Here is a 22,824-nt window from a genome sequence, read left to right on the forward strand (position 1 = left end):
CAAAGGCATCCCACAAACAAAGAGATCTCCCCCAGGGATGGGGGGGGGGGTCAAAGCCTGTGGTCCATACAATATTGTTTTATAAGAGCCAGTTTAATTTTTTCCAACAGTCATGTGATCTAAAGCGATCTCCGCTCAGCTGGACTCACTCCAGCACCTTTAAGGTCTGTGGTCTTTTGACTGAGGCAGGAGCGGCCCTCTCACTGAGGCCACACCTACTCACTGGCCCTTTCCCACAACCTCCAGGCACCTTGGAGGAAGTCATCCATGCATAACTGGTGCTCCTTAATCAAAGGCTGAATGTAGAGGTTGTCCCGGAGGTTGGCTGCTGCAAGTGCGGCATTAGCAAAGCACATGCTCTCCTTTCACGGAGGGACAATGCGCTCCATTGTGTCCGGCCACAAGTGTCTATTTTGATGTAAAAGAGACCTCGCAAGCAGAAAGACAATGAACAGGGAATAACACACAGGATATGTCGAGGACTGCACACCACCAGGAAATATCCGAGCTCCACGGAGAGGCAGCATCATCAGACTCTATGTGCTTTACTGCAACAGAAAGAAATGCACACCGCCTCAGCTGATAGTATCATCTGTTTGAGCTGCAGAGTAAATCCCTCCGCAACTGCCTTATTTTTAACTTAGAGTGCCTCTCAGAGATGTCAAAATAAGAGCTTAGTATGACAAATGGACGAGACCTCTGGATCCACACATTTACCCCAAAAGCAGTGTTGCACGAGACAGGAGCAGCGGAGAGCCTGGCTCACACAGAGCAGCCACGCAGGCCTGCTATATGTCCTGAAGGCGCCTGGAAATGCTGCTGAACGCATAGAAATAAATTAGACATATCCTGAACAGACACCATGAAATACACTCGCTCTCCATCCAACCCCCTCTGGCCTCATCACTGGTTTATTAATAGCAGTGACCCATCTTTAAATAGGACATTGTTTTGTCTATTGTCTTTCCATCCCTGCGCTGTCCTGATCACTGATGCTGACACGCTGCGGTAAACATCCTCTGACCCTTCTAACCCTCCACTCCCATGGATCAAATGCCGGCCTCTGTGTTCATAATCGGCTGTTACGCTACCCTGGTCTCGTAAATAAAGCCAAAGCATCTCTTTAAACATAAACAGCTGGTGATAGAAGTGAAAAGCGGAGAGTATTCGCCACATAAATTTTAGCCTTACCAATAAAAAGATTTCTGAATTTACACAACCTAAAATGATTAAAATCTGCGGCATCAAAAAAGCAGGGCAGAATGGAAACTAATCCATTTCACATGAGAGCTGCATTCATTGAATTAAAAGATGAAAAACAGTTAAATGCTCTCAGCATGTTTTCCACATCGTCTTCAGGTTTAGCTAATCCAAATGCAAATCATTTGGATTTTCTTTTGCCAGCTTTTTGATGGTGATAAACTTTTATTAATCAACTTTTCAAACACCATTACCAAGAATAAAACTAAATTTACAATGATAGAATGAATCATTTAATTTTATTATTTAATTTGGTGGAAGGTTAAATGAAAACGGACCCACATCAGAGGCGGGAATTTAAACTTGCTTAGACATGGTTTCTCGATTCAACATGATTATGCTCAGAATCAGACTGTTTAAGAGAAGCCCTTTAAAGGGATGTTTAGGGGCTCGGAGCTGGGGGTCTGCAGGAGCCCTGGCTCCCCATTCTTCCCATTATCCGGCTTTCCACTTCCATTGGAATGAAGGCCATCTATCAGGAGCCCCTATAGGTCCTTTCAGGGCCAAATAAAAGAATCACTGTGAACAGACCTGCCTGTGGGTTGCTCAGACATGGGAGACAACAGATGTGTTAAACGTAGCCATCTCCCTCACAAAAAGCGCCGAGAGCCGGGGCTGCATGCACGCTAATGGAGAGGCAGCTTTATGTTAATTGCTGAATGGAGTCGGTCAAAGTCGTACCCAGCTTGCAGTGAGTTTGTTCAAGGAATCCTGTGTCATAAAGAAGATTTCACTTCCCTCCACTTCCAGGAAAGAAGGAAACCCCTCCTCCTCAAAAAAAAGGGGGCCATAAAATTGTTAGAAGACCTTTAACCAAACTGCACTTTCAGAGCCAACAGGGACTCACTGTGGAGCTTTATTTGGGTTTGGCTGAGTTTTGTTTCTAAAAGGCTTAGATAGATGCAACCTCAAAATCAAAGGTGTGCAGATTAAATCAATATTGTTGGTATTATTGTTATTTTGTGTATTGATCCCAAAGAATCAATAAGATCAAAATGGTCACTTTCTGCTCTTACTTCTTAAATTATTCTTTTAAAAGTGTTTAGTTTTGCCTCTGCAGACAGCAAAAGAAAACATGGCTCCCAGGATGATACAGTAGTAAGAGACCCATTTGCTGTTTGCCTGCTGGGCCCACGCTTGCCTCCTGCATCCCCGTGGGAATCAGGATAATCCAGATGGATCCTTGTGTTTTTGTAAACATTTTTTTGTTTGTTTGTGTGTTGTTCGTTTCTATCCACTGTACTTTATGTTGTTAAAAATCCTTTGATTGAACTACGTGCACAGTCCAGTTTATACTAAAACACGCATGAAACTCCAGACAGATTATTTCAACACGATTCAGAATTCAACTTCTGCACCCCAGAATCCTCTTTTGACACCAGAGGAGGAGGAGCGAAGGTCCCTCCATCAAACCCGGGAGCCTGAACAATGGGCGCTTGGCGTGGACAGCCCAAGGCGAAGCCATCTGCCGCTGACAGAGTGGAGTCCCTTTGTCAGCTATTGTGGAATGTGCAGGCAGATTGATGAGGGCCCAGCGATTCCTTCAGGGCCCGGCGAGGCAGCAGGCACCCCAGGCACAGACGCTCAGCGGTCACATGGCGCGGTGGCCAGACTCAACAATCTGGGAAAATGAAAAGGGAAAGTGTTTTGAGAAGCTGATGTAATGTTTTATTCACATCACTTCGCGTTATCAGCGGAGAGGGCAGAAAATATGCTGTTTTTCAGTGATAGCCTGGATGACGGGAAGGCACGGTTGTTGAGATTCTGATACAGGCTGGAGCCATGTCAGGTCGTGGTGGGGCCTTTGCTTGGATGGTGACCTCTGACCTCTCAGCAGGTGTGTATAGATGGCCTTTATTGTGAAGAGCCAGTGCAGAAGCTCTAAGGCTTTTGGAGTGGGTGGGTCAGAAGTGGGTGAGGTGGTGGGGGGGGGCAGAGAAGATGTTATATCTGAAATCCCCCGGGGAAAGTGTGCCACCACACAGAGAAAGGGTCGGGGCAAAAGGGCGGGTTCCTGACACAACCAGCACAACACACAACTCTGGTTTCCATGACAGCTTGCTGCATCACTAAAGCCGTCTGTTCTCTGGGAACATGAAATACGACTTTAGACTCACAAAACGTGGCTTTATCCGGGAACAGAACTGCAGAAGCAGAGCCGGGATCAGATTTATTTCAGATTCCTCAAGACATTTATGGGCAGACAAAAAAGGAGCAACAACTGTGAAGAATTAACTCAAAATTAGAAGAGTGATACTTACTCAGGTTTAGTTTTGATGTGTTTGATTTCTTTCTTGTCAGGCGACTTTGATTTACTCTTCAGAATAAGATTTTATACGTAATACAGCAGAATAATGTGTGAATTTTATGCTGTTGATGAAGGTATAACATTTTATAAACCACCACCTTTTTGATGAAAAATCTTAGTTTACATTTGAACTGATAATATCTCTATCTGTAAATAGGAAGTACTGTATTGAAATGCAGGGGAAGGTCTCAGACTGTCGGGCCACCACTGTCTATAGTTACCTTCTGACAGTATTGTCTCATTTCTCACAATATTTTAAAGAACTGCCTTCATAATTCTCGTCATTCCTTCCATGCAGAGATTTTCCGGTTTACTTTGAGACATGACAAAGACAATAGTAAAGCTTGGTCCATACATACTGACTATAAAAAGAAACTTTATGTGAACCCCCCCCACCAACACCACCACCACCACCAGGATGCAGCAGAAATAAAACAGAGATAAGAATCACAGCTTGATGTCCCAGTGTTTACTGTAGCTGGACTGTGGCTCATTTCCTTTGAGGTGATGGCTGCAGAAGAAAGCAACTTTCTGCTGGTGTCTTTGATCAAACGCTGGGCTTCGTCAGGTTATCTCCGAGGGCGCTAAATAGGCAATGAACATTCACTTTGATTCAGTGGAAGAAGCTAAGATAGCTGTGGCATGCTGGTTGCATCCTCATGGCAGCTAAACCTCAGGGGGTTGAGGCAAAGGTTGACAGACTTTTTTATTATTTTATATGAGATTATTGTTTGGATACCACCTTACCACATCAGACCTTGAACATCAAAGCTCACAGTATGAGCAGCCATAAAGGGAATGTGATAAAGCTTTAAAACTGTTGTAATATCATCATTGACAAATCACACTGTGCTGAAACACAAAGAACTTTGTTCCTCTTGAGCTTGTCTCCGGAAGAACCGACTTAAGTAATAACTTGCTTTAGGGAAATAACCGTGATTACGAAATATTGTACAGAAGAACTTTTAAAATGAATGTATGAGCTGAAATGTGTTTGTGTGTGTATGGGGGGGGGGTTGATCTTGGATCTTGGCTGTAAAACACTGTGGCTCAGTTGGCCAGGGGTCTTTGTCCATCCACAAAGGGCCCTCTGACAATGCTCGCAGGCCGAATGCTCCCCTGTTCTACGGGAGCTGTCACTCCTGGGAGGCTTGACGTTTGTATAGCATTACCAGGGTCACGGCCCACGGTCAGGACGACCAGGGTGAATGAATGAAAGTGGGCCGGGGCTCTGGACCAATCTTGAACTTCAGCTGACATGAGAACAGCACAGGTCAAATCACACTCAGATATGCATCTTCAGTCAAGACTGAAGACCATAACATTTGAAAAGACCTCTTCAAAAGTCCTGGTCACCGCTCTATGGAGCTATTGTTGGAGAAACTGAAGGAACAGCTCAAGAGGAAAAAGAGTTTCATATCATATGAGTTTGGGTAATCCGTCCAAGGACTCAAAAGAGTACAGACAAGTAGTCAGACTACAGAAGGAATTCATGCAAAAGCTCTATTTTCTCAGCAAGCCTGTTAATGCCGTCACAGAGAGACTGCCGCTGAAACGAGGTCAGATTTTAAGCCACGTTATCTTCCTATCGTGCTCCCCGTGACAATACATGCTGAGATGAAACTGGAATGAGAGCAAGTTGTTAATTATCACTGAAGTGAAGCTGAGGCTGGTAGATTTGCCTCTAGCTCTGCAAATACCTAGTCACCAAGTGTTTGAAAATGTGCAGGTGTGTGCCAATTTCTGGGTTGAAACTTCTGAAAAAAGTAATGAAATCACAAAAGTGCATAAGGTCCATCCTCTGGAGAGCATGAATGTCGGTACATAATGTAATGTCACTGGCTATAACAGAAAACTCAAGGGAGGGGACGAGTAAATGGCAGGTAGATTTAGATCTGGATTGTTTGTTTGAATGGAGTTTAGCTGTGGTTTACAAGAACTTTGTTAATGGATTGTATTATACAAGACTGCGGGCAAAACAATGTGAAAGGAAACAAAGTGATTAAAGTACTCTGTACTTGGACGACTATTTGAGCACCATCTCTAAACAAGTCAAGCACCACCAACGGAAAGGAAATTTGCTCAAAATCTAGGGGATGATAAACAATCGTGACTGATTAAGTTTTGGGAGTTTGTCTTTCCCATTCGTAGCCAGAAGATAAGTCTGTGTGTCCCTGTCTCCTGCCAGAGAGGATACAGGTACCTTCATGCCGCCACGAGCCAACACAAACATGGAAACCTCATCGCTGCCGGAGCAGAGGTGGAGGGAGGAGTGGTTTCCTCTCCGAGAATCTCCTTTCTGATTAGCAGGAAAGGGTCATCGTCCTCTGGCATTGCTTTGTGTCTGTAGTATTGACGGAAAAGATCCTGATTTCCCAGGCCATCGCCGCTACTGCTGCCGCCGGTGCTGCTTATCTGGTCTTTGGTGAGGTTCGCCTGACATGCTCACCGTGACCCCGTCCCAGACGTCGTGAGCACAGTCACATTTCCAGGAAGAGTGCTCATTGTGACTTTCCTTTGTAGTCTGCATGCCGTGAATCCCGATGCCAGAGTTGGATATTTTTTCCGGCAATCACCTCTTAGAGCAATAATGACATGTCAGTGGGGTTTTACAAAATAGCAAATATCTTTTGGGTGGTGTCAACAGTCAAAATGCTGAAGGCCTAACCAGCTTTATTCTGTTTACATGAAGTTCTCAAACTATCTTGTCATGTCCTAAGAAGGCACTGCTGGAGATATCTGATATTATCGACCGATATATTTAACATGTGAGAATGCTCTTTCTCAGCCTAAGCCATGAAAAACATTACATCAGCCAACTTTAACTTCTGCAGGCCAAATGCAGCGGCAGCCTGGAAATAAGGCACAGAGGGACATCATATATGGAGATGATGAACATCTTCAAAGCCTTTCAACTTGCCAGTTCAAGCCATAAATGCTGCATCTGGCATCCTCTATGGAAGACAAATGGCAGTATATTTAAAAAAAAAAGAAGAATATGTTCTAATTACGCTGGTTTATGAGCTTTTTAAAAGATTTCATGGCAAGTTCACTCCAAGGAAAACGTTTTAAAACTCTTCTTAAAATCCCGTGGCCTAGTAAGTGTCATTCCACAACTCTTTCTCTTTTGGAAGAAAAAGAAAAGTTTTCCTTTGAATTCCCTGGGCATTATCCCTGATCAGGATCCTGTGTGTGTGTGTTGGTGGAGATTGGAATAACAGGACAAATAGTGAGTAGGATGTGAGCCACCCAACTCTGACCTCCATCTGCACAGCTTCCTCTTCACTCTCCCTGGGTGGGACTCCCCCTGGGCGGATAAAGCTCACACATATCTACTGTTCCCCAATCATGTCTCTCATTATGTGCCGCTACGGCTCTTCATGCTGGCTGCACCATTTCTCATGGTGCGGAGGTCAGAAACCCTCTTAGTCAACGGTTTGTTACGATTGGGCTTCTGCCACCGGGGATATTAATCTGCAATCATGGAGCAGGAAATCAAAATAAGACGTAGAAGCCACAGAATCAGTGGAAACAGCTAGTTAATCCACTTTCTACCGAACAATAAAGTAAGAGGCATGTTTCTCAGAAAACATTTTAGTGCTGAGATCATCCATAGAAAAGGAAGTCATCTTTACATGAGACATTGTGGGAAACTGTGTTTCATTACTTGCTCGATTTCAGACTATGACTGAAAATTTTCCCCCAACAGTGAAGCCAGAATGCGCTCACAGTGGTTTACCGTGTGTGGCTGTATAAAATGTCATACGCCGTACCGTTTGTGTGGTTGTTGAAATATTTCAGTCTCATAAAATGAGATAAAACAGATCTTTACTATTCAAGCTCAAATTTCAAAGCACACTCTGTATTAATTGGAGGAGATGATGTACAGTGGTCAGCATGTGGCTTGAATTTGCCTGTTGGGTGAGACACTTCCAGCCTTCATGGAGAACAGGGTCCAGTCTGATGCATCGCTCAATCCCCCCAGGAAGTGTGTGCACCAGCACAAGCAGAGGAAGTTTACTCTGCTGTTCAACAGATCACTGTTTATGTTGGGGCCACTTTGTGAGGATGCAGCGTGGCTTTGATTTTTTTTATTTTTTTTTGTCTTTCTTTCTTTCTTTCTTTTTCATTAAATGAGTCACTTACATCCATGTGATAACCGAAAAGAAAACAAATTGATCCTGTTGTTATTGATGGGGGTGTAGGATGGGGCTGGTCAATGGAGGTTTGATGGAATGAAATCCTCCCCCTGTTACTGCGGCACTGTCGCACACTGGCGTTGAGGCAATTTGTTGTCACTGGCACTCTAGGTCTGGACAGTCGGTCATCTTCCCGAACAAAGAGGACCGTCACTGAATATCCAGCGTGCATGTGAAAAAGTGAGCATCGACTATTTCATGCCAGTTAGCATTCATTGGAGAGAGAGACACAGCTTCAACCTCTCATCTGTAGCTTGTTTTTGGCCTTTCACCCGCTGGCCAAGTCTTTGCCTGCTCTAACCTGCGCTGCTTTTTTAATAAAGGTGAATTCTTCAAAACCTCTGTCTCATTTCTAAGCCTGATCTAAGACTGACGTCTATAAAAGCTTGTGTTGTTTAGAGAAAATTTCCTACCAAAAAATAAATAAACAAATAAAAAGACCAAAATCTTTCCACTGTTGGATTAGAAAGCTATCCTGACAGCAAAAATAATAATAATCATTTATTTTTGGGAAATTAAAACACATTTGTCATTTGAAACTAATGTTAACGTGCCCAGGTAATTCCACACTACTGCTATTTGAGGTAATAATCTGACTGGCTAGGTTTTCTTTTGAGGCAGAGAATTTACGTTGTGCATAATTTTTAGAATATTTGAATTCACAAAATGTCTTGCAAAGTCATTCACTTCTGCGTCACAGAAAATTAATGGAAATATTAACAGATCTTTTTTCGTTCTAACTACACAACAGCAGTTGTGGCATAAGCTCAGATTGCAAAAGTCTGTTAACACATACCGACATCAGTCTGTCTCTTGCTTTTAACTAAGTATATTTTCATATAAGTTGAAAAATGCCACTTTTGTCCCCGGAGACATTAACATTACAAAACATTAACTTTTCCTCTCTTAGAATGGTGGTGGTCTTTGAGATGCAATCTAGCTTAAGATAAAGAGATCTGGTGTTTGCTTTTGTGGAAGAAAAATGTTGGATTTGTTTTTTCTTTTGGGGAATGTTTGGGATTTGCTGCTATCTCCATCGTGTTTTACACACTGCAGTGCAACGGAGATGCTCAGGCAGACAGGCACACAATGGCACGGGGTTATCAGCAGTGTCACTTTGGTTTCTTTTGCACTGAAATCCTGCTCTGTTTCTCAGGGAGGGGGTTTTACCCCACACTTTGTTTTCCTCTGGAAAAGGCATGTCAACCAGGCCCATAACTTCCACCGAACGTGGAGGTCATGATCTCTGCGTGTTTTTGGATGCAAATGTTAATTTTAATTTTTCAGTCAAAGATGCATTCAGAGGTCCCGAATTTTACACTCTTCTGCTAAATGAATGAAAATATACCAGATATCTGGGAAACACTGCAATTCTCTAGTGGGTCCAAGTAGTTTTTTTTTGGGACACTGTTTTAAAGCTCACTTTCTTACTTTTGTAGTTTTGTGATAGCACCTAAATTAGACCTGCTATATATTCAAAACATGAAAATTTGAATCTATAAAATACAAGACCCATAAAATAACTCCTCTTTAAGTTCCTGGAATCAGACATCTAATGGAGATCTGCCACATCAAGTCAATTTCAGCTGCATGATGTCTTAGTTATGCGCTTAAAAATACACCAAACTACATCAAGTTGCTCCATTCACGCCAAATTTGTGAACTCAGTTAAAAAATATGACTTCACAAAGTGGGAAGAAAATGAAGAATCGTCATAATCTCCTGATTACAGAAAGGCTTTTGAACATAAAACAAAAGATTTGATTTAATGTGTGTTTTTACGCCAAGCAAGAAAAGTACGAACTTAAACTTTATTAGATTTTAGCACGTTTCACTCCACAAACACTCATATCCTCCTTAAAGTCCAGTGAAGTGGAAAGCTGACTGCAAAGTGACCTTTAAAGGGGCTAAGTCTGTTGGAAATCTCGTGTGAAAACCATACACTGTGATTCTCCTCACATTGTCTGAGGCCCAAAGAACCAATAGAGCCTTCCTCTTGGTTACATATTGATTGTGAGACTACAAAGGCAGCACATTTTAAGCCACTCAGGCAAAAATTGGGTGTGCTCTTTCCATTTGATCTCTTTTGTTCTGTCCTCCGCCGAAGTGTACAGAAGCAAGAGGATACTCTTTTTCTCTCTTCTTATAGAATGAAATAGATCGTTGTGAAACTCCCTCCACTTCCTTCCCTTTATGTTTTCAGCAGCACTCCAAATACAACATTGTCAAACTGAGCTGTATGTGTGATAGGTGTTTCCTGCACATATATCAGGCAACTATAAAGAAAGCACTGGTTTTATTTAAGTTTCAAATTTATTTATTTATTTATTTTTCAGTTTTCTTCAGTTTTTTTTAATTAAGAGTGTTTTAATTTTGAATTAAACACACAGACTACAACTCACTGATCCAGGATTAGAAACACGGCTTATGTTTGGTGAGGATCTTCATTTGTTCAGATTGTACATGATTTGTCATTGCTCGGCTGAAGAGAAAGTGGATCCTAAAGTATGCCACTACTTTAATATTTTGGTCAGATCGCTTTCCCATCCACAGAGTGAGAGACTGTGCACATTCATGATGAAGCTATGTAAATCTCATTAACAATCCTGCAGAGCTCAGTGAGAATTGGGCCACTGTGACAAAGTCTGTCTGAGATGGTGGGAACCGAGGTCACGCTGGAGCTGGATGGTGTTTTCTCAGGGATGGTCTGACTTTGTGAAAATTAAAAGGGTGGAGAAAAAGACAACAACTCCATTTTCCACAACACGACGGTTTGGTTATGTCGGTTGCGAGATTTGGGAATTCAAAATGCAGCCAGTTGTGGTTTCTTGAAGCTGCAGATTTATGTTCTGATTGTTTTAAAAGCTGGTGGTGAAGAAGTGAAATGTTCTCTTATTATATGATGACTTATAAGAATGGCAGTTCCGGAAAAACGCAAATAAACAAATCATACGTCTTGGGTGAATGTTGACATGTACAAGATCCGACATTGCATTTTTCCGTTCCACGTTCTAGGAAAATATTCTCCGAGTTAGATTCAGTTTACACTCACCACAAGAGAAAAACGTCACCGTCCACAATGAACCTATAAAAAATGTAAATCTAAGAATAGCTGCCCTGAACATCACAGCAATCTGTGCCATAACAAAACAACACAGTAGCTGTCCGCAGGTCAAGATAAGAAACAAGATCCACCAGAGGTGGTAAGATGGAGGGATCGATTACTCTGACGTTTTCCCATGATTCTGCCTCTCTCCGGGGAGAACGAGCCCCTGCTCCCGGTCTGCGTGGGTCTCTCAACTGTCATTATCACCGATGGGAGCCACAATAGGTCAGGGAGATGAGATAACATTGAGAGTAGCGGAGCAGCAGGTGAGAGGCTCAACAGGGTACGATTAGATATCCGGGTCCCAGGGTGTAGCGTTGCCTGGGGCCTCGAGGGCCTTGGCCCCGCCATCTGCCGGGGTGAATTCCTGGTGCTGGAGAGGAACCACTCGATAGAAGCCCAAACTGTTGCTGTGGGGCGTTGCTTTGAGTTTCTCCTGTTACCTTTTGTAGAGAGAAGTGTTACACTTTACAGTTCTTTTGTTCCAGACACAAACACAAGCTCAAAGCATGCAAGGAGCACCGGCAAACAAAGGACTAAAACTTCCGGTATTTGTGTAGTAATTCTTTGTCGTTTTTTGCTCTGATGATGATCTAGTTTGTTTATTGTGCTTTTTAAGTTCTAACTGGGGCGGGGGACTCACGTGCATATAAAACAATTCCAACTGCAGACCCTGGACACCTGGTGTCATAAATGCAGCACGAATAATACTACTTAGAAATGCAGTCCTGATCCTGCCTGATCTGTGGACTGCAGGATTTGGAGCTCCGATGTGAGGACATCACTCAGTGAGAGCTCACCCCAGGGATGCTCTGACGGCAGCCATGCTGGAAGGTTAACACATGACCTGACAGCGCTGCTGCACACAACACCCCGTCCTGTGACCTCCCGGCCGCCAGCCGCCCCCACTTTGATCTGACAGCACGCTGTAAATTTGGAGATGCCCCTTCGCACTCAGACACGCCAGACATGCAGTCCGTCTGACAGGCAGGCATGAACATGAGAATATTGAATTCGGAGCTGTCGTCCAAATCAGGGGTGTTGCATCGCTCTCAGTTTACGAGATGGGCCAGGTGAGCGATGATCAATCAAGGTTTTTGTAACTGATACTCTTTGATTTGGAGCTCTGCAGGAGTCACCCACAGCAGGGTGGAAACTTAACCCATCAGATCATTTTCACGCACACGTAAATAAGAGTCAGCCCGGCCAAGGTTCCATAAAGCGGTGGCGGCTTTTTTCAGAAACACAACTCTGCAGTCTTGATGGGATCCAAGAAGTGTGTGCATCTGTTAAATCAATCCAAATCAGTTAAGAAGCTCACGATATCAGACACTGATAACTGTGACCACAACCTTTCAACCTGAAAGTAATAGATCATCACATGCCCATTGACCTCCATATCTACTTTCACTGACAGTGAGCCCTCACAGTGGACCATCCTTACCTCGATGTTATATGTTTAGGTCAAACTTAGAGCCCAAACACACGACAATTTGTATATCCCTGAATACAGTCATGCATATTTTTGTCAATCGGATGTTTTCGGACACAAGTCTGTCTCTGATCCAAAAACACTGGCTGCCTTTGTGTAGATCTTTAGGGCTGATGGCATGTCCAGATGTGGAGAGTGACCCCGGGTTCACCCTTGGCAGAGCCCACAGTGCTCTTGTTGTGCACCCCAGCAATGACCTCTTGGACACTGATAGGTTCAATGGTTTATTTTGGTGCAGTGAAAGAAGGTTAAAGAGAAGTGGATGAAAACGACAAACTACGAAGTACGCCTGAAAAGATCCAATACTTTCACATCTGCTGGTTTCATGATTAGCCTGTATCCATCCACATTTAATGAACTGTGCAAATGATTAGGCAGCATGAGTAGCTCTTCAGAGGTAATGCCCATTTATTCTTTCATGACAGCTAAGATATCCAGTCGCAGCAGACATTTGTTAGAAGCAGTTAGTTAAGAGATTAGTCGTCCATTAAATGAACAAATTAGCCTGCAGATGGAAAGCAAGAGTGAAAGGAAACGTACCAAAGAGTTTTAAAGTATCTGTTACTTTATCTTTCTACTTTTACTATTATATTATTTTATTAGATTTATCTCTTTAAAAAGGTTAACTATTATCTGATCTCTAGATTTATTCAACCTAAGTGGAGCACTGTTGTTATAAATTAAAGCTACCCAACAAAGTGTACTGTAGTTTTTCCTACTTTTTCCTGGCAATTAGTCATATAATAAGAGAATATTTGTCAGTATTTTCTCTATTTATGTATTTCTGTATTCTTTCCTACATACTTTGTTTGCTGTTTCTGCGCTTTCGTATGATGAAAAACCTACTTGGCAATAAACCAGATTCTAATTTAAAAAATCCAGTTTGGTATCTATCACAGCCTCACATGAGGCAGAACAGACCAGAAGATTAAGGCCTTTATCTATTACAGCCACGGCTCCAGCACATAACATGGTCCCCATCTGTTCCTCCCATCAGGTCTGAACTTCTGCTGCTGTTTCTGCTGGAAAACAGTTTGGGTGCTGCTGACAGCCTCCCTCAGCCTGCCCTGTCCAAACCTCCTGCTGAGCCACCAGAAGGTCTCTGTTTTGATAGTGGCCATTACCCTCATTGGTTTGACCCTCTGAGCTAACATCGCTGACATTAGACACACAAGTAAGCACGACCGTGAGTATGCTGCTCCATGACGCTGAGTAAACATGTTGGCAAAGTGTAGGAATGCGAAGTTAGGCAGTTCAAAAGAGTTTGTCTCTGCTGCCATAGACAAAAAACAGACATCTATTCAGAGTAACGATCCATTTTAAATACTGATGCAGCTTTTGCTATTGCTGGCACATAAAAAATGATGTCTGGATTTGTTCTCTTGGGAATTAGTTTGTTGTGTACACAAAGACTATTTGCCTATCCACCTGACCTCCACGGCCTGCATTGGTCACTGTTTCCTGATGACTGCAGCACTGATTCTCAATCTCCCCGGTTCACCCTCACCTTTTGGCAATGCCTCCAAATGGAAAACTGAGTGGTTCGGCAGAGGCATGAGCTGGGACAAGGCATCTCCCTTTTGTTTTCAAACCCAGAAAAATATGTGGGACAAAGGCAAGAAACAAATTCCTTCATCCTATCTATGAGAAACTTTATAGAACACGTCACATGTGGGGACCAGGCGACATAATCTGTGTCGGCTGGTCCCCAGCATACAATTAAACCCAGAATTTTTTCAGCAGGTGATCAGTCAGAAACAAAGCAAAAGCAAAGGGTTATAAATAGATTTATAAAAAACATGTGGTGTTCAAAATCTCGGATTTACTACACCAAACATTTATTTTATTCCTTGGTAACGCCAATGTTTATGTCTGTAAACCTTAAAAACACTGAAAAACAAATTCTCGCGTCAGTCAGCTCACGAGTCTGCTCGTTTGTTCAATCTTGCCAAGAAAGCACAAGAAGTTTGAATGGTTCAGTGGTGTTATCTTGACTTTCTGATTGAAAAATACTCTCAAACTTGCAGAGATCAACAGATAACTCAAAGCTTTACTAACAGACATCTTTGACAGCACATATCCATCAGAGTTTAACACTGTCAGCATGGGTTTATTATGGTTGCCTGGACTTTTTGTGGGATCAGACCTCTGCCCTCAAACAAACACTCTGTGGGAGCATGTGTGCACTATTGTTGACTGGGTGGCCCACTGGGCCATCGTGCTCCCTGGAGTGTCTGCTCATGAGAGGGCCTGTTATTCAAAGAACATCCAGAGGCCCTCCCACCCTCCTGTAGTGTCTGCGGCTGTGGACAGAAGGAGCTGGGAAAGCCCCAGTGCAAGAGAGCACAACTTGTGGTTTGAAGCCGAGTTTGTCGCTGTTTGGGTAAATATTGCAGGAATGATGGAGAGCTGGGATTTCTGTTAGTACAAGAACAAGTGAAGGGAAAACAGTCATTGAGGGAAATATTTGTTTTTTTCCCCCCAAAGCAAATCTTCAGATTGACGGTTGCTTACTCTGCTAATCAGTAAATGATGAGACTGCTTGCACGGCTGAGCTCAGATTAACCACTTTCTCCTCTCCACGTCCTCACCATATGGTTCATATTCACTTGAGCATTGGGAAAGACATATGAACAGCATCATTATGTTAACAGAGATCCCTCTGCCGTGGCACTCAGCAGACAGAAGGACAGGCTGGGGTGGGTGTGGGGACCTGGGTGGGGCCCACAGATTCGCACACAGAAAAGCTGTCATCTTCTCAGACCGTAATGAGGACACATGCAACTGAGTCAGCTGATGCAGACAGGCCGTGAAAACTCCAAGATCTTCGCTTGTTGCATTTTGCGTGTGCTTATCTGGCTCTCAGACACTATTGCGCATCTTCACAGCTGTAACTCGACAAAGAAATGGGGCCATGCCAGATTACAGCCATTGATCAACTTTGATCCCCAATTACAGTTCAATGAGAAAAAGGAAACATTTTGCAAAAAATTAAGCAACCACAGACATAACTACATCCTGTGAACATTATCCCTGTTGCCTTTTTGTTCAGGTCTCCAGCAAATTTGTAGCTCAAATAACAATAATCCCACATTGTGCGCCCACGTAATGGGTTTGCCTAAACGCTGATCGTGTATCTGTATTTCCCTAATGCTGGGATTAAATTCATGATATTAATAGGAAGAAAAAATAACCAACTCACACATGCTGAAGCTTTAATTAGTACTTTTGAAGATTAATTGTATGAAATCATGTTGACTGAGTACTCAGTAATAAATCATTTACCTTCCGAAGCCAACATTAATCAGTGTATATAAGCGACAGACTGAGGCCATTTACACACACATTGCTACATTGGGAAAATTGTAACTAGGGGAGTTTAAGGGCTAGAAGTTTGGCAGATGCACAAAGATGTTCAAATGTGTTAGATGAAAGTGCATCATCAGGGTAAAGCAGTTATCTGTTGCCCTCTGCTGGTCACATTTGTTTTATGTGAAAATCATGTTGAAATGTTCTGAGCCATTGGGAGGCGCTGCAGTGAACAAGCATACAGACACATTAACGGTCTTATACCCATCAGCCACAACATTGTAACCACCTGCCTATCAGCATGTAGGACCCCCTTTTGTCATCAAAATAAAATGACCTGTCAAGCAGCAACTCAACTAGACTTCTGAAGGTACCTCACAGCAAGTCCTTTAAGTCCTATGAAATTCCAAATGGGGTGCCTGTTTATTGGACTTTTGTCTCCAACATATCTGAAAGATATCGGAGTGGACTGAGTTCTGAGATTGAAGCCACAATACACAGCTTGACCTCAAACGTTCCTGAGCAACTGCTGGGATAATCAGGGAATATTGTCCCACTGAAAGAGGCCACTACCTTTAGAAGATGTTTCTACAAAAGGGTGGACTTTTTAACAGGTCATTTGTGTCAAAGTAACATCCAAAGCATCACAATGCTTTCATTAGCTTGCCTTCCCATCGGACCTCCCTCTGCAATTCCTTCCCCAGGTAGGCATCAATCATACACAACAAACTGCGATGAGTTGTTTTCTGACATTTTCATCAAATCCACAACTAGCTTTTAAAGATTTTAGCTACAGCAGCTCCTCTGTTGGATTGGACCGAATAGGCCAGTCTTCACCACCCATGATCCTGTCCTTGGTTCAGAGGTCCTCCTTCCTTTTACAACTAAGTGGGCACTGCCGCAAACCTAACATCCCAAAAGAGATGCAGTTTTGGAGGCGTTCTTATCCTGTTCTATAGCCACCATAGTTCAGTCCTTGTCAAAGCAGCTCACATTCTCAAACTTAAACTCCAGGACAAACTGCTTGCTACCCAACATAATCAGCTCAGTGACAAGGGTAAGGAGATGATCAGCACTATGTTAGTAATCAATAGCTTATCCAACCTGAACCCCTCTAAATATTGTTGCAGGTGATCTGTGGTGCACCCCCAACAACCTATACAAGATTACCACATACCCAGTTCAGTATGCACAAATAAAACACAGGCTGATCAGTTTATGTGCATATATTTAGTTGAACAATTTAGACTGAAAGACAAAATAAGGCAAACAGGGCTACTTAAACAATGTTTTTATTTGACAATGGGACAAGTTGGTAACCGCTGGATTCCTGTTCATAGTCAAACACCTAAAACTTCTGGAACTGCTTCTTGGCGCCTGCAGCCTTTGTCACTTTGAGGACATTGAACCTCACAGTCTTGCTGAGTGGTCGGCACTCTCCGACGGTCACAATATCTCCAACTGTGACGTCTCTGCAGAAAAGCACAATCCAAGGAGATTTGTGAATAGATAGCTTGGAGGCTTTTCACTGTCCAATGTGAAACTGATAAAGGATTAGCTATGAATTGATGGCATGAAGCAGCGCCGCATCAGTGTTTGCCAAAGGCATTGTCGTCAGAGCTTCTTGAGCTTGGAAGACCATCGTGAGAAAGAACATCATTTGCAGCAAAATAACAATTTTAGCAAAACTATCATGTGTGAACAGGTATGTCCCAATTCAGTAATATTTACTTTTGTGTGCAATAAGAAATAAGTTGTTTTAAAGTTTAAAAAAAAAAATGTTACACTAATTACAATGAAGTAAAACACCAAGTTTGGTCTACTAAATGAATACACAGGTTAAGTACCTGAAGCAAGGCGACAGATGGACAGAGAGGTTCTTGTGCCTCTTCTCAAATCGGTTGTACTTGCGGATGTAATGCAGGTAGTCACGTCGGATAACGATGGTCCTCTGCATCTTCATTTTGGTCACCACACCTTTAGTACAAAAACACATGTGATAACCAGCACCCTATAAACATTTCAGAAGAAATGAGAAGTTTAGGTCTAAACATTAGGAGGACTTGAGAACTGTATCACTCCAGTGTTACCACAAGTTATTGTCACTAGACTACATCAGTATTGCCATTAGGCATTGTCGTCAGAACCCAGGGGGCTTGGAAGACCATCGTGAGAAAAAACATCATTTGCAGGACAGTGACCAAAAAGAAAGGGTTGTCAAGTATTTTCTTTAAGATTGCCTGCTGGTTCTGGCGTGGATCGCTTCACATGCATATATTTATTAAAAAAATCTGACTTTTAGATGCTATTATGGTATTAAGCCATTTTTAACTCCCAATGTTAAGGCTTGGTCATAAAGGATCAAAACAGGGAATGCCACCATCTTTTTTTGATTATGTTAAAGTTAACTGATATGTAATGTATGGAAGTCTCAGATGATAGTGTGCAGTATTTTAATGAAGACTGTTATGATTGAATAACAGTGAATTCAAGGACTTGTACATTGTTTCAGCAACCCAAGCCAGCACCAACAGGCAAGTATTCAAGTATGTTGTTGTGTATGATACTGACCAGAGAGGATACGGCCACGGATGGAGACATTTCCAGTGAAGGGGCATTTCTTGTCAATGTAAGTGCCATCGATAGCCTAGAGAAAGAGAGTGATGTAAGCATTATTGTCAGCACTATCCCTAAAACAATTAAATCATTTTTAAAACTCTTTGACTGCATCAGTTTTTGCCAGAAGGCATTGTCGTCAGAACCCTGCAGGCTTGGAAGACCATCGTGAGAAAAAACATCACTTGCAGCACCCCCAAAACTAAAAAAAAAAAAAAAAAAAAACTATGTATTACCAGTCTAAAGCAGTTCCAGCACGGTGGATTACCTCTCTTGGGGTTTTGAAGCCCAGCCCGACGCTCTTGTGGTAGCGGGGGAGCTTTTCCTTGGCTTCCTTGCCACCATCGGCAACCAGAACACGTTTCTTGTTCTGGAAGATGGTGGGCTGTTTCTGATAAGCCCTCTCGGTCTGCGAAACAACAAGAATGAGACATTAAGGCCATGAAAGCAGGACGGAGTACATTTTAGACGGCCGCTCTCACACACAGCGCTCTTCAAATCTGATCTTCATAAATGAATGACATAGGCAAATAATCATTAAACTGCACACTGACACATAGACAATTGTAAAAAAAAATTAAACTGTTGTAATGACAATAGCTACCAACGAGGGTACAAAAAAAAGAAACGCACAGAAGAGATCTTAGGGAAGTTGATAGCACCAGGCTAGGCTAATAAAGTTAGCACACCGGCTAGTTAGCCGTTACACGCGGGTGTGCAGATCGGCAACAACAAACGTATGCCACTGAATGCCGATAGTGGCTTTAAGTAACTCCGGTCCGTGTATAAAAAACACCGAAATATTTGTATCTAACGTAAACTGACAAATAGGTTTATTTTACTGCATAAATGTCGATTTAAATTCGCCACGCTGTTCTCCCAAACGTACTTGTGCGTCCGCCATCTTTGCAAGCAGAGTCGTAAAGAGGCCTATGCATGCGCGCGACGGACGGAAGACTGCGAGCCACCGGAAGTGACGTTCAAAAAAGGCGAGGCTCCACAATTAACAAGGCGTCTACAGCTGATAAACGCCACGATAAGGCTAAACACGCCTTAATAATTGTTTGGTGTTATTTATTTATGCATTTTTTAACCGAAGGCAATGTCGAAAACGTTACGGTGAGTAGATCTACAAAACATCGACGACCGGAAACGGCAAGTCACCTCGTCGCGCCTGATGTAAGATTCTGACGTCACGACAGCTACATCAGCCTGGCGGAAGTGAAAAAAAAAACCAACACCCAAACAGACAACAAGATGGCATCATCTCACCCGGCAGGAGGCGACCAAGGTACCCGTTAGCATCAAAGATGTTTTGGCATTAAACTGGGGGTGACAGCGTTGCCAGCTGTTGGTGGACACGGACTGTCCGACATCTTAAGAATTGACTTTTGCTCTGTGGCTGTAGCTTGTTTGCTTGCTGGTCAGACTAACCTGACGTTAGCTTGCACTTGAAGCGCCTTTTCCCGTAAACGGCGTTAGCTTGTTTAGCCACAAACACCGAGTTAGCAAATATGTTTGATCGAAACCAAAACATAGATATTAGATGGATATTCTGTCATCTGACGGTATCAAAGTCCCTTCGTCTTCCGGGCTTGGACGATATCTGATAGCCAACACGATGTCCAACTTCGATAAATTAACTTAAACTAGTTCAATCAGCCGATGGATTTTAATGCTCAGTCTGTGTTTACACCAAATGGTTCTCACGGAGCTCTGTTAAATGCTAACACAATGGCTACAAAGAGGAAATGAAATAGCTACATTTAAATTTTATGTGAATTTCCGGGAATATTATACATAATAATATGCTCAACATTAGCGCTTCTGAGCTGTTATTTCGAAGTTGTTGGAAACAGCTGTGTCATCTTTGGGATGATTAAACAATTACTTGTCTTTCAGGAAATACCAAAGAACAGATACTGGAAGTAGGTGCTGTTCTGTTGAAGGAGTAAGTATATTTTAAGTGGTTAGGGTTAGTAAGTATGAAGTAATCACATCATACATATCACATGTCTGTGTCAATCTGTCTAGTTTCATCTATCAGCGGGTGCAGCAACATGGAGATGGCAATGCCCAAGTGACCAGGGCACAGCTGGGTGGACGAGAGCTCGTGGACCCAAACCACAAGAAACTTGCTGAGTGCCTGCAGAAGATTGGAGATGAGCTGGATGGAAATGTTGAGCTCCAAAGGTAACCCACCTGGCCGTGTCTCTGTTCTATCAGAGACAAGGTGCTAAGTGCTGCTGATCACAAGGTTTTTCCACCGATAAAAGTGTAAATTCTCTGTCCCTGATTTTTTTTTTTTCTCAATCTGTGCTCCCCCAGGATGATAAACGACCCCTCAGTCAATCCCACAAAAGACATGTTCTTGAAGGTTGCCATTGAGATTTTTTCTGATGGAAAATTCAACTGGGGCAGAGTGGTTGCGCTGTTCTACTTTGCCTGTCGACTCGTCATCAAAGTAAGTCAAGTGGCTGCGTAGTGCCTCACTTCAGTTAGGTGTGTCTGAATGATGGAATTGATAAACAATAAAATGGATCTAAAGCATCCTTCTTCCACTCATCACAGGCTCTTGTGACCCAAGTTCCTGATATTATCAGAACCATCATCAGCTGGACCATGGACTACCTCCGGGAAAATGTGATCAACTGGATCAGGGAGCAAGGAGGCTGGGTGAGGAAATGCCTTGCAAATGTATTTCAAACACTTCATTAATTGGCACGTGCATCTGCACGTGAGTGCTGAAAAGACATATTATGTTACAAATATTGTGTTAATGTTTCTGTTTGCTTTTGATCTCCAGGAGGGCATTCGTTCCTATTTCGGCACTCCCACATGGCAGACGGTAGGGGTTTTCTTGGCCGGTGTACTCACCACTGTCATCGTCATTCGCAAGATGTGAGATATATGGGAGGAGCAGACTAAAGAAAGACACGAAGAACTGCAACAGATGGAGATTGGGGCAGAAACAAGTGAACATCAACAGAAGGACACTGTAAACAAGTTATGAGAGAATGAACAAGCTGAATAGGAAGAACTTGTGTTTGGACAAGGAGAACCCCTCTGCCTCCTATTCATGTCTAAAGATTGGGGTTTTGACAGAGCATACTGTCATACCTGTGACCTCTTTGCCACTGAGGAAGTGAGCTTTGCATGATTACATGCATAAAATGTGGTGGATGGAGAGCTTGTTTGACTTGAACAGGGAAAGCATTTTAGGTAATTTATTTTTTACTTGGTACAGATTTAAAAAGTGTCACTGCATTCTGTTTTCTTCACAAAAAGATATATGGACTGAAATGTGTCCAGAATTTAACAAGTTCTTTTCAGCAGTTATTTTATTTTTGTTTCATTTACCTTTTTTTTTTTTATTATTATTATTCCCACTCTCTCATCTTATCATGGTGTCTGTATGTTAGAAATTCCATCTTCATATGTATTTGTGAGTGTAGTCTGGTGTAAATCTGCAATGATCTTCTGGCAATGAACATGTTTGAGGGTGGTCACAATTCATTCAGTTATAAAGAGATATTTTTACAAACATCACCAGATTTTACAAGAACCTGATATAAAGAGAAATTACTCCTCTAGTAATATTTGGATGTAACCAACTTTGACAAATTTTCCTTTCTCTCCACGAATGCATAGCTGCCTTATTTCAGTGAGTTATTTTACATAACAAAAAAGTTGTAGCAGAGATTTGTGTGAAAAGTCATATGAATTCAGTAAAATGACAGGCAGTTAAGTCTCTGAAGTTCCTGTCATGAGTATCAATCAATAGTGTACAGTGTCTTTGTGAATTTTGACCAGCATTGTGACCATAACGTGGCTTCCAGCCCTGATAAATGCAGTTGGTTATTTTTGTTAGTTGTGAACGGAGTCACAAGTTGTGAGCTAATGCTTCCTGTGGTTCATGGAAGACATTGCAGTGCAGAAAGCACTGGTTTTCTCACAGATACTTACCTCACTTCAAAGTACTGTATTTTTAACTGAGTTATTCAAACTACGATTTTACCTACACCGAAACAGGCTTTTTATACACATTTCTTGTTTGTCAGTGCCTTGGTGTTTTTTTTTTTTACTATCAATATTCTCCAATTTTCACTCTTTTCTATCACATTTGTAAATTTTAAGTTAGTTTCAAGTCTCCTTCAAAATCTTTTTGCAGTGACCTTGTATGTTATAAAATGGAAAATAAATCTTTTTACTGTTACTGTTTATATGGATATCTATTAATAATTTGCAATACCATCATAAAAATGAATACATGTGGCCATTTTTGAGCTTCAATTGACTATTAGGGACTGCACAATTCATTAAATTGTTTTTACTATTAAATATTTGTAATAAAGGAATGTATCAGTATGGTGGTTATTAGAAAATTATGTACATCTACATCCTTGAGTTTTGCACTTATTCTTACAAAGCTGATCATGATAAGGGAAATAATGCTTTAGAGGTTAGGTTACTGTAATTAAAGTATAAAACTTTTTCTATGGTATTTAGATTAGTGCCTTCAATGTTTTTAGTT

The 22,824-nt window shown here is 42.2% G+C and overlaps 2 protein-coding genes and 3 non-coding genes across 5 annotated transcripts; 1 reads left to right on the forward strand and 4 right to left on the reverse strand.

Annotated features, from left to right (window-relative positions):
• Positions 1-16,948: 16,948 nt before the first annotated feature.
• rps11 (ribosomal protein S11) lies at positions 16,949-19,258 on the reverse strand. Its single transcript, XM_029508219.1, has 5 exons — positions 19,180-19,258; positions 18,559-18,699; positions 18,246-18,321; positions 17,522-17,651; positions 16,949-17,146 (listed from the first exon to the last, which is right to left on the reverse strand). Exons 1-5 carry the CDS (start codon positions 19,192-19,194, stop codon positions 17,023-17,025), a joined length of 486 nt encoding a protein of 161 aa, XP_029364079.1. The 5' UTR covers positions 19,195-19,258; the 3' UTR covers positions 16,949-17,022.
• LOC115048240 (small nucleolar RNA SNORD35) lies at positions 17,255-17,339 on the reverse strand. The gene has a single exon (XR_003841065.1). It is a non-coding gene; the product is annotated as a small nucleolar RNA SNORD35 (small nucleolar RNA).
• Positions 17,781-17,865, reverse strand: LOC115048237 (small nucleolar RNA SNORD35). The gene has a single exon (XR_003841063.1). It is a non-coding gene; the product is annotated as a small nucleolar RNA SNORD35 (small nucleolar RNA).
• LOC115048239 (small nucleolar RNA SNORD35) lies at positions 18,395-18,480 on the reverse strand. Its single transcript, XR_003841064.1, has one exon. It is a non-coding gene; the product is annotated as a small nucleolar RNA SNORD35 (small nucleolar RNA).
• Positions 19,259-19,495: 237 nt separating the features above from the next.
• baxa (BCL2 associated X, apoptosis regulator a) lies at positions 19,496-22,652 on the forward strand. The gene is made up of 6 exons (XM_029508263.1): positions 19,496-19,581; positions 20,193-20,241; positions 20,325-20,483; positions 20,619-20,754; positions 20,862-20,966; positions 21,097-22,652. Exons 1-6 carry the CDS (start codon positions 19,548-19,550, stop codon positions 21,193-21,195), a joined length of 582 nt encoding a protein of 193 aa, XP_029364123.1. The 5' UTR covers positions 19,496-19,547; the 3' UTR covers positions 21,196-22,652.
• Positions 22,653-22,824: the final 172 nt, after the last annotated feature.

Source organism: Echeneis naucrates, chromosome 8, assembly GCF_900963305.1.
Source record: "Echeneis naucrates chromosome 8, fEcheNa1.1, whole genome shotgun sequence".
In the NCBI taxonomy this organism is placed as follows: domain Eukaryota; kingdom Metazoa; phylum Chordata; class Actinopteri; order Carangiformes; family Echeneidae; genus Echeneis; species Echeneis naucrates.